Here is a 12,145-nt window from a genome sequence, read left to right on the forward strand (position 1 = left end):
GATATCAGACATGTGTTAAGTCTTTTTGAACTATGTTCTCTGATGGCAAATCCAAGTGGTTTCCATTAAACCACACAATTTTTTTGTTTTCTTGATGCCAGAGAACAGAACTAGTAGCAGTATATAGACATAATTGTGGGGAAAAGATGAGGGGAAGAGAAAAGATGTTGATTTTTGATGGTGATTTTTTTTTTGCTCAGTAAAAAAGAAAAAAAATGTTTATTTTGAAACACCCCAAAATCAGTGATTTGTATAGAGAGTTAATGCATTTCCCTAATCTTTTTTCTGCCTTCCCACTGAAACTGTCCAGGAATTGGTGGGAGAATTACCTGGAGTAACAGTATAGATGAATTCCTGCTCAGGTGTGTGCTAGTCTAGATGCTTTCTGAAATTACTTTCAAATTTGAAATTCTGCGAATCTGTGATGTAGCCCAATCTTATATCCTCCCACATCACTCCCTTTAACAGAGTGGAATGCAAATTATCCATGCTTTCTCATAGCATTCAAATCAAAATGACCTTGTGGGAGCTACCCCTATTCTTTAATTTTTTCTCAGGTATCAGATATCAGGTTTGACCTGGCAGGGTTAAACAAATGTTATCTCCCAATTTTGCTATATCTTTCCACATAATCATAGAATCTCAGAATTTATTTCAGGAAATGCTTAGAATTTTTCCTACATCATAGCTGATATGTGGTCCATCAATCTTTGCTTGAAAACTTCATGTTTCCACTAAATCTTCAATATCCCCACTTTCCTCAACAAATCATGTGGCATTAAGTCACAGTCCTTTACCATTTTAGTATTTCTCCCTTGGGTACTGTTTGGTTTATCAATGTTTTTCCTAAAATGTGGTGTCCAGAGCTAAATACAATATTCTTATCTGAGGAGAGTTCAGTTCTGAACACTTTGTCTTAATGCAATTTTAACTGTTGACTTAGAATGACCTTGAGGTCCACTAAAACCCTAGTCTATCTTTTCAGATTAATTACTATCTAGTTATACTTTCCCCATATTGTTATGGCAAAATACATAACAACAAACTTTGTAAAAAAGAAAGTGTAGAATAATCGTGACATAATGAGGTTTAAAACTATATCAAACAATTTACAGGTCTGAAAAATTGTAACCTTTTTATGTAGAAAAATACTTGGAATCATCAAGATGCATGGAAAATATAGCTATATTGTGTATTCATTAAGTATAAGGATTTATGAAGGAAGGAAACAAGCATTAATTGATTATCTACCATGTGCCTGGAACTATGCTAAATTCTTTATAAATATTATATAAATTGATCCTCATACAACAATACTGGAAAGTAAGCCTTACTCTTATCCTCATTTTATGGATGAAGAAATTCGTCCAGGATCACACAGCTAATAAGTGAAGTCAGATCTGAAGTCATATTTTTCTGACTACAAGCTCAATTTTCTATCCATTGCCTACCCAACCTAAAATGAAACAAAGGAAGTCCTATACTTGATTTTTAATGATCTGTGTGCTTTTCTACAAGTAACAAGTACTCAACGTGACTCAGCTTCCTCACATGAAAATAGAGAGATGAGGTATGAGCAAATGATCTCTACACATTTTTTTAATTTTAACTCCTGTGGGTAATTTTGTATCCATATAGTGTTTAGAAAGAAAAATCTATTAATAATGATGGATCATGGTGACTGGATTCTGGTAAATGGTGATTGCAAAAAAACATAGGATTGAGTCCATAGAAAAGATTTGAGAAATATTGATGAATTAATTGACTGGATGATTCTCCTTTCTAGCTGTGTGACTCCTCATGCCCTTGGCTGCAGGGCAGACAGTAAGGAAAGTGGATGAGACTGGCCATTTTCAGGATATGTCTGCTCCCAACTTCTCCACTATCAACTATGACATGTTTGTGCTGATCGGCATCCCTGGCCTGAAGCATATGCATCTGTGGATCTCTATCCCCTTCTGCCTGATGTACCTGGTTGCTGCCTCAGGAAATCTCCTCCTGATCTTTGTGGTGGCTCTTGAACGCAGTCTTCATGAGCCCATGTACCTCTTCCTGTCTATGCTGGCATTCTGGGACCTGATCCTATCAACTTCTACTGTGCCCAAAGCCCTGGCCATTTTCTGGATGGATGATACAAACATTTCCTTTGGGGGCTGTGTCACTCAGCTCTTCTTCATGCATTTTGCCTTTGTGGTGGAGTCAGGGATCCTGTTGGCTATGGCCTTCGACCGCTATGTGGCTATCTGCTACCCGCTACAATATACTACCATCCTCAACCACAGTGTCATTGGCAAAATTGGGGGCATTGTAGTGTTCAGGAGCTTTGCTACAGTCTTCCCCATTGTCTTTCTGCTGAAACGCCTGCCCTTCTGCCGTACCAACATCATTGCCCACACATTCTGTGAACACATGGGGCTGGCCAAGCTGGCCTGTGCAGATATCACCATCAATATTTGGTATGGAATCTCTGTGCCCTTGCTCAGTGTCATGCTTGACATGGTGGTGATTGTTATCTCCTATATCCTCATTCTCCGGGCAGTATTTAGGCTACCTTCTCGGGATGCCCGGCTCAAGGCACTGAGCACTTGTGGGTCACATGTCTGTGTCATCCTCATGTTCTACCTGCCAGGGATTTTCACTGTCATTGCTCAACGCTTTGGCCGGAAAATCCCTAGACATGTCCATATTCTACTGGCTAATCTTTATGTGCTTGTTCCCCCCATGATGAACCCAGTTATTTATGGGGTTAAAACCAAACAGATCAGAGAGAGAGTGGCCCTTTTGTTCTCACCAAAGGGGAAATCTTGATAGAGACTACAATCTTGGTGGGTGGAGATTTAATCCTGTCTTCAATTATGGTAGGGAGATAAACAAAATTATTTTTCTTCTTACCTTAGGACAAACTTCTGTTAGGGATACAGTGAAACCAAAGTTCAGACTCTGTTTTTCTCATGATATCGTTACCCTATACAATTGCATTTAATTGAGTTTTTAAAGTAAATATTCAGAGAATTCATTATTTGAATGAATCTTATATCCACATTGAAGCAAAGAATCCTTTTGGGAAAATGTATAGCATTATAGCAAAAATGAGCTACTCTTTGTCCCCAGAGGCATCCAGTGGTTTCTTGCCTTTGTTTATGCTGCTCCTTATATCCTTAATGTCTTGGAAGAATGTCTTCCCTTTGCCATTCCCATGACTACCTATCCTTTAAAATCTAATTCAAGTACAACCTCTTTCAAGAAGTCTCTTCCTGATCTCACCTCTTGGAAAAAACCTTGGCCTTTCCATTCCTTTTATTTATTATAGTACTTTGGAGGATAGAATTAATGAAATTCTTCTGTATTATTTTATATGGATATTTTATTTTTGTGTCATATCACTTATTAGAGGATAATTTTCATGAGGGGAAGGATGCTATGTTAGCCACATTTGGACTTTTCATCACTGCCTTAGCGCAGTGTTTTATAATTATTGCAATTTTTGTTTAACTTTAAAAAATTTTCCCAATTACATTGAAAACAATTTTTTACATTTGTTTATAAAACTTTGAGTTTCAGATTCTCTCCCTTATCCCCAACCCCATTAAGAAAGCACATGAGAAATAACACAAAACATTTCTATAAAGTCATGTTGTGAAAGAAAATATAAATCTCCCTCCCCCCAGAAAAAATAAAAGAGAGGAAGAGAGTATGTTTCAATTTGTATTCAGACACAATCAGTTCTTTCTCTGGATATGGATAGGATTTTTCATCCTAAGTCCTTTAGAGAAGTTGTGGATCATTGTATTACTGAGAACAGCAAAGTCATTCACAGATAATCATCCAAAAATAGTCATTGAAGACACTTAATAAAAGGTTGAATTTTTGAATGCTGTATAATGTTGGATAAGCAATTGGATCTCTGAGACAAATTTCTCTTCAGTAAAAATATCTGCTTAGCTTAAGTCATGAGCTTTGTGTAAAAATCAGATGAGGAAATGAATCCCAAAACTATATTAAATTAAATTTAAAACTACAAAACACTCTCTTTATGGGATAGTTTATTATCATTATTGTTGTCAGGTTATTGCAATGATTATGATCATGATGATGATGATGACCACTAACTTCACCTTGTAACTATGCCTACTTTCTCTTCTTGAAAAATTGTTGATACCTCCCACTACACTGGTCGGGAAGGAGAACATCTTCCTTCTCTATTTAAATTGTACCATGGTAAGGAAACTGAATCTGATGAAGAATTCACACTCTCTCTCTGAAAGTGAGTATACAGCCTGTATTGAAAACCTTTAACAATATACCACCTTCTTCTTTTTAAAAAAATCTTTTCTTTTTATATCCTCTTCACGTTCAAAAATACATATGCCATCTTCCTATCAGTGAGATATTTTATGTATTACATATAATAAAGATTTTTTAAAGAAGAAAAAAATGTAGTTCAGCAAATCCAAGACATCAATGTGACTAAATATATGTAGCACTACACACTCATAACTCCTCACCTCTGAAGAGAAAAGAACATAGATCTTGGCAATGCTTTGGGTTCATTAAAACAGTTTGATTGAATCTAATTCTACTACAGCTCATCTAGCTCCTAGGTTGTTTTTTTTTTTGTTTTATAAAGGAAAACATGAGATATTCCATGTGTTTCATCAAAATACAATAATATACTATCTGTGGCATATCTCTCAATTATCTCAATTTCTTTAAAGTTTGGTTCCAATGTCATCTTCTACATGAACCCTTTGTTATTCCTTTTAGTAGTTAGTGTGTCCCTTGAAATTATCTTATCTTATTCTTAATCTGTGCTTCCTATGATTCCTACCACTAAGCAAATTAAAAACAAAAATCTAATACCTCAATACATATCTATACAATACTTAGAAATAAATTGTCATTATCTACATTCAAAAATGTATATCTTATTCCAAACATTAAATTCATTGAGATGAGGTATATTTCACCTTTTGGACTTCTGTTTTGTCATTGTATCAATCTTATATCTAAAATCCTTTAAAGTTATTTTTCCTCTATGTTGTTCTCACTGTATAAATTATTATCCTAATTCTGCTCATTTCAGACTATATTTGTTCATTGAGTTCTTCCCAATTGTCTTTGAAATTTTCCACTTCATAATTTATCAGGAATCAATAATATTCAATTATATTTATATACCACAATTTATTTAGTCATTTCCCAACATCATGAAAGCCTCCTATTTTTTGATTTTTTTCTACTACAAAAAAATGCTGCTATAAATTTTTTGCACATATAATCCTTTTCCTCTTATTTCTTTGGGAATAGAGGTCTGAGAATGATATAATAGAGTCAAAAGTTTTGCACAGTTCACTATTAAATTTATTTTGTGTATACATCTACATATATGTGTATATATACATCATCATATATCCTTCCAAATCCTCACAAATTATGTTTTTAATAATTCATAATATATTGAATTTTATCAGGAATTGCAACCAAATTTGAAGATACTGCTTTTCTCCCTTTAATTGAAGTTTAGAATAATTATATATTTTTTCACCAATAACAATGATTTTTCCCAGGAAGTAAAAATATTTTATTTTTCCCTTCTGTATGCCTCCACCTCTGTTGAGAAAGAAAAACAAATTGACCAATTGTGCTGACTTTTCCCCCACTCTAAAAAAATAATATTCTTTATTTGAAAGCTCCACAGGACCTGTGAAGAATGGAAGTATGGAATACTATGGTGATGCAAAAAGATAATCAAAATAAACTTATTTTAAAATACATTTTGCATCAACTGATTGCTTGCATGAACATTGAATTAATATTCAAAGGATTAATGGCAATAAAATAATAATTCTGTTAAAAAAAAAAGAAAAAAATTACCATAACAAACATGTATAATAAAACAAAACAAACTCATCTTGGATATATCTGAATAAAATGTAGTTCAGTCTGCACTCTGTGCCAATTCTATTAAGTAGAATGCCTAAGTTTTTCAGTCATGTTTCTTTATACTATGATTTCTGAGGTCATTTCTAAATATTAGATTCTCAGATTTAGATCATCACACTTCCAATGGGAAAGATCACGAAAGATTATCCCAGTAAGTCACCTTACTTTATAAACAAGCACCCAAGGTCAGAAAGTTCAAATAGCTGCCCAATTTATTTGCCCAAGGCCATGGCCATAAGATTATAGCTATCAGAACTTTCACATTTTTTTTTTTCCCTGAGGCTGGAGTTAAGTGACTTGCCCAGGGTCACATAGCTAGGAAGTGTTAAGTGTCTGAGAACAGATTTGAACTCAGGTCCTCCTGAATTCAAGGCTGTTGTTCTTCCCACTGCGCCACCTAGCTGCCCCCAGAACTTTTCTTTAGCTTGGTAAGGGCAGGTTTTATTTTATTTAAAAAAATTAATAATAGCCTTTTATTTTCAAAATACATGCAAATATACTTTTCAACAGTCACCCTTGCAAAACCTTGTGTTCCCCTAGATAGCAAGTAATTCAATATAGATTAAACATGTACAATTCTTCTAAACATTTCCACATTTATCATGCTGCACAAGAAAAAAAAAACAAAAAGAAAAAAAAAAGAGAGAGAGAGAGAAAACAAGCAAACAGCAAAAATAATCACAAAGGTGAAAATACTGCATTATGATCCAAATTCTATCCCGATAGTCCTCTTTCTGGATATAGTTGTGATCAGAACATAACAAGGAAAAAAAACATATTTCCCAACTATGTACTTTGGAATTGGTAGTTTTCTTGATTCATTTAAGAATAATAATATCAGCTCTAATATTTTACAGCAAAAATTTATGTAGTGAGAAAATGTTTTCCTCTGGAGGAATTCAGAGAAATGTTTGCAGAAAAAAACACTCAGAGCAAAACTAGAACTAAAGCAGATAAAACTAAAGATGCCTTAGTGAATCTCAAGTATTTGATTGTCTCTATGAGCATAGATGAAAATCCAAGAAGGTGAGATTTGTCTAAACACAATTAAAGTCAAATATTCTGGAAGGACAGAGTACATTAAAAGAAATTTTATGTGATAAAACTGAAAAGAAAATGGAAGGCAGAATGTAGAGAGTTTTAAATTTTGGGCTAATTAATTTGAACATTACTCCCATTTATCTCCAGTCAGCATCTCTCTGATGTCTATGTACATCTCCACTTACCTTAGTAATTTCAACCTCCAAAGAGTCATTAGCTTACAGATGTAGAGTTGTCAGGAATCTTAGAGGTCACTAAATCCAACACATTAATTTTTATCAATAAGGAAACCAAGAAGAAGAGATAAAAATAATATATTCAAAGTCACATGGATAGGATTTAAACCCAAGTACTTTGATGTCAAATCTCATTGCCTTTTGATTGTACAACACTGTATTTAATTCAACCCTACATGCATCTTTATCTTTCCAAGTTGTATTTGATATCTCTTGCTTCTTCAATCATTTGTATTATAATCAACTACTATTTTGTTTGTCTATAAAAACTATTTGAAAGTTGCTGTTAGGAAGTTTGATAAACATTCAGTTTTTTTTTGTTTGTTTGTTTGTTTTAACAGTCTGAATGCATATTGAAAGCCTTGAGGAATTAGTTATAATTTTGGAACTGACAGTAACAAGTCATGGATGTGTGTGTATCTTTCACAATGATGCTCTTGAAAAAGGAGTTTAGCATTCTTCTATGGAAGCCCTGAATACTATAAACAATCTTCCCAGTGAAGAAAGGCCTGTCATGTTTTTGCCATACCTATCCTAGGCTTGTCAGGCAGGAGAACAATTTTCTTTCTTTGTTTTGTTAAAATCAAAATAGATAGACATATATCAATGAGGATCTTTTCAGCTTCCAGCAGATTCCATATCTTGAGGTGAGAAAATATATACTTCTCTAAGATAACAATGCCCTGAAGCTCCTATAGAAGAAAAAGTAGAGTCATATAAACATATAAATTAGGATAAATAATATAATTATATATATATATATATATATTTATATATGTGAATAAATATATATATATATATTTATTCATACATATCCTATATATATATTACATATATATCCTATATATATTATATTTATATATAAATGGAGATATATATATATATATCTCCATTTATTCAGTTTTTGTACAATATGAATACATATTATAAGTCTTGCAGAATTAATTATAACTCTGGTACTGAATTCATGGAAGAACATGTTCTGGTACATCATTCATGGAAGAGTGTGTGTCTTTAACATTGCTGCTCTTGTAAAAAGGATTTTAGCATTCTTCTAAGGAAGCACTGAATATTATAAGTAATCTTCCCAGTAAGGAAAGGCCTGTCATTTTTTGTCATACCTATCCTAGCAGGCAAACAATTTTCTTTCTTTGTTTTGTTAAAATCAAAACAGATAGAGACTTCTGGCCAAGATGATGGCATGGAGGCAGACAGCTGCTTGAACTCCATGTTTTCTCTCAGAACTTACTGCATGACAAGCCTCAGAATTAATGCTTGACTGGAAAAGAAACCCACAAATAATCACCAACAGACGACATCCTTGAAATTCACTAGAAAAGGTCTGTGTTAGCTCGGGGGAGGGGACAAACAAACTAGGGGCAGACTGAGGGCAAGCAGCTAGAGTGAGGCAGGCAGCTCACACAGCTTAGACTAGAGGGGTTAGTGGCTCTCGGGACTGGGCCACCCCCACCTCTACCAGGAGTAACTCAGCACATTCTTAGAGCCTCAGTTTACAGGAAACACACCAGAAACAGGGTGATACATTCAGAAGAAAAGTAAAAGGGTGGAGCAGAATCTACTATGCTTTGGGTGAAGACAAAAAAGCAGGGGTAGCCATCTTCATCTCAGATCATCTCTTCTGTTTCTGCTAAAAGAGTTTTACCCCAGTGTGGATATTCCATCTTGGCAGCAAGCCAGAAGCAGCAGAGAAGGTGTAAACATTGGAGGTAAAGAATAAAACCCCAGAAAGTTAGCGGCTCTCGGGACCGGGCCACCCCCACCTCTACCCGGAGTAACTCAGCACATTCTTAGAGCCTCAGAGCTCAGACACAGCACAGCCATTGCTGTCCTGTTAGTGCCTTGCTGCTGTCTCCTGAAGTCTGTAGAGAAAGCCTGGTACACCATCCAGTCCCATTCCCACCCACCCCCAGAAACAGACCAATTGTTTCTCTTGTCAGTTTATTTTCTTTGATTCCCGCTCTGACAAAATGAACAAAAAATTTAAAAGGGCTCTAACCATTGGCAGCTTCTGTATGGAGAGAGAGCAGACTTCAAACGCTGAGGATACTAAAAGCAGATTGTCTCCAGAGAAATCCCCTAAGGGGAATATGATCTGCTCCTCAATACATAAGACTCTCATAGAGGGAATCAAAAAGGCTCTCACAAGAGAGCTAGAAGAGAAATGGGAAAAGGAAAGGAAAGCTTGGCAAGAGAGTCTGGAGAAAGCATCCCACGCATTTAAAGACAGAGTGGATAAAGAAATCAATCATTGAAAAACAAAATTAGTGAATTAGAAAAGGTAAACAACTCCAAGGAAAACAGGATTAGTGAGCTGGAAAAAGAAAACAGCTCTCTAATAAATAAAATTGATGAAATGGAAAAAAATTCCATAGAAGAAAAAAACTCACTTAAAAACTCAATTGGACAATTACAAAAAGATATAAAAAAGTGAGTGAAGAAAATACATCATTGAAAATTAGACTTGAACAAGTAGAAATGAATGACTCAAGGAGAAACCAAGAAGAAGTCAAGCAAAACCAGAAAAGTGAAATAATTGAAAAGAATGTCAAGTACCTTATTGAAAGACAACAGACCTAGAAAACAGATCCAGGAGAGACAATTTGAGAATAATCGGACTCCCTGAAAAATGTGAGGGAAAAAAAGAGCCTGGACACTATTTTCCAGGAAATTATCAAAGAGAACTGCCCAGACGTTTTGGAAACAGAGGGTAAAATAGACATTGAAAAAATTTATCAATCACCTACTGAAAGGGACCCTAAAATCAAAACGCCAAGAAATATACTGGCCAAGTTCAAGAACCATCAGACTAAGGAAAAAATATTGTAAACTGCTAGAAAAAAGCAATTCAGATATGGATGATCCACAATAAGGACAACCCAGGATCTAGCAGCATCCACATTAAAAAAAAAAACAAAAACAAAACAAAGAGCCTGGAATATGATATTCCGAAAGACTAAGGAACTTGGTATGCAGCCAATAAAATTTACCCAGCAAAAATGAGCGTCATTTTCCAGGGAAGACAATGGACATTTAATGAAATAAATGAATTCCATCTATTCTTGATGAAAAAAACCAGATCTACACAAAATGTTTGATCTTCAAATAAAGATCTCAAAAGATTTCTAAAAAGGTAAAAAGAAATCTTGAGAACTATGTTTCTGCCATAACGATATGTAAAGAACACATGTATAATTTGTCCTAGAAACTAGAGGTGGAAAGGAAATTATATCATAAAAAAGGGTAAAGTGGCGGTACTACATCTCATGAAGAGGAAAACGTAACCTATTATATCTGAGAGAAAGAAAGGAGGGGGATGAACATAGTGTGTATCAATAGACATATTCAATTTATGGTGAAACTTCTTCCACTTCACTGAAAAATGAGAGGGAAGGAGTAAGATAAGGGGAAAGGAAGACAGAGATTGTGAGAAAAAAGGGTAAAATAGGGAGAGGAACTTTAAGGTTGGGGAGGGATACTAAAAATGGAGGGTTGTGAAAAGCAAGCAGTGTTCACAAGTTTAATACTGGGTAGAGGGTAAGAGGGAAGGAAAGGAGAAAAATATAAGCAGGGGTTAACAGGGGTTAACAGGTTATTATAGAATTAGTCATTCTAACTATAAATGTGAATGGGATAAACTCCCTCATAAAGAGGAAGCAGTTAGCAGAATGGACTAAAAGTCAGAATTCTACTATATGTTGTTTACAGGAAACACACCTGAAACAGGGTGATACATTCAGAAGAAAAGTAAAAGGGTGGAGCAGAATCTACTATGCTTCGGGTGAAGACAAAAAAGCAGGGGTAGCCATCTTCATCTCAGATCAAGCAAAAACAAAAATTGATCTAATTAAAAGAGATAAGGAAGGGCATTATATCCTGCTAAAGGGCAGCATCAATGATGAAGCAGTATCAATATTAAACATATATGCACCAAGGGGTGCAGCATCTAAATTCTTAAAAGAGAAATTAAGAGAGCTGCAAGAAGAAATAGATAGCAAAACTATAATAGTGGGAGATCTCAACCTTGCACTCTCAGAATTAGATAAATCAAACCACAAAATAAATAAGAAAGAATTCAAAGAGGTAAATAGAATATTAGAAAAGTTTGATATGATAGATCTTTGGCGAAAGCTAAATGGAGACAGAAAGAAGTACAGTTTCTTCTCAGCAGTTCATGGAACCTATACAAAAATTGATCATATACTAGGACATAAAAACCGCAAAATCAAAAGCAGTAAGTCGGAAATAGTAAATGCATCCTTTTCAGACCACAATGCAATGAAAATTACATTCAATAAAAAAGCCAGGGGAAAATAGACCAAAAAATAATTGGAAACTAAATAATCTTATACTAAAGAATGATTGGGTAAAACAGCAAATTATAGCCATAATTAATAACTTCACCCAAAAAAATGACAATAATGAGACATCAACCAAAATGTATGGGATACAGCCAAAGCAGTAATAAGGGGAAGTTTTATATCTCTACAGGCCTACTTGCATAAAATAGAGAAAGGGAAGGCCAATGAATTGGGGTTACAACTAAAAATGCTAGAAAAGGAACAAATTAAAAACCTCCAGACAAACACGAAACTTGAAATTCTAAAAATAAAAGGTAAGACTAATAAAATTGAAAGTAAAAAAAAAAAAACTATTGAATTAATTAATAAAACTAAGAGTTGGTTCTATGACAAAACCAACAAAATAGACAAACCCTTAGTAAATCTGATTTAAAAAAGGAAAGAGGAAAAGTAAATTGTTAGTCTTAAAAATGAAAAGGGAGAACTCACCACCAATGAAGAGGAAATTAGAACAATAGTTAGGAGCTACTTTGCTCAACTTTATGCCAATAAATTCGATAATTTAAATGAAATGGAAGAATACCTTCAAAAATATAGCTTGCCCAG

At 34.5% G+C, this 12,145-nt stretch overlaps 1 protein-coding gene across 1 annotated transcript; it reads left to right on the plus strand.

Annotated features, from left to right (window-relative positions):
• The first annotated feature begins 1,860 nt into the window (after positions 1 to 1,860).
• LOC141562494 (olfactory receptor 52B2-like) lies at positions 1,861 to 2,808 on the plus strand. Its single transcript, XM_074302523.1, has one exon. The coding sequence runs from the start codon at positions 1,861 to 1,863 to the stop codon at positions 2,806 to 2,808; it is 948 nt and encodes a 315-aa protein (XP_074158624.1).
• The last annotated feature ends 9,337 nt before the right edge of the window (positions 2,809 to 12,145 follow it).

Source organism: Sminthopsis crassicaudata, chromosome 3 (genome assembly GCF_048593235.1).
Source record: "Sminthopsis crassicaudata isolate SCR6 chromosome 3, ASM4859323v1, whole genome shotgun sequence".
Classification (NCBI taxonomy): Eukaryota; Metazoa; Chordata; class Mammalia; order Dasyuromorphia; family Dasyuridae; genus Sminthopsis; species Sminthopsis crassicaudata.

Coding starts and splice junctions, on each gene's coding strand:
- LOC141562494 (XM_074302523.1), top strand. CDS start 1,861: ATGTCTGCTCCCAACTTCTCCACTATCAACTATGACATGTTTGTGCTG.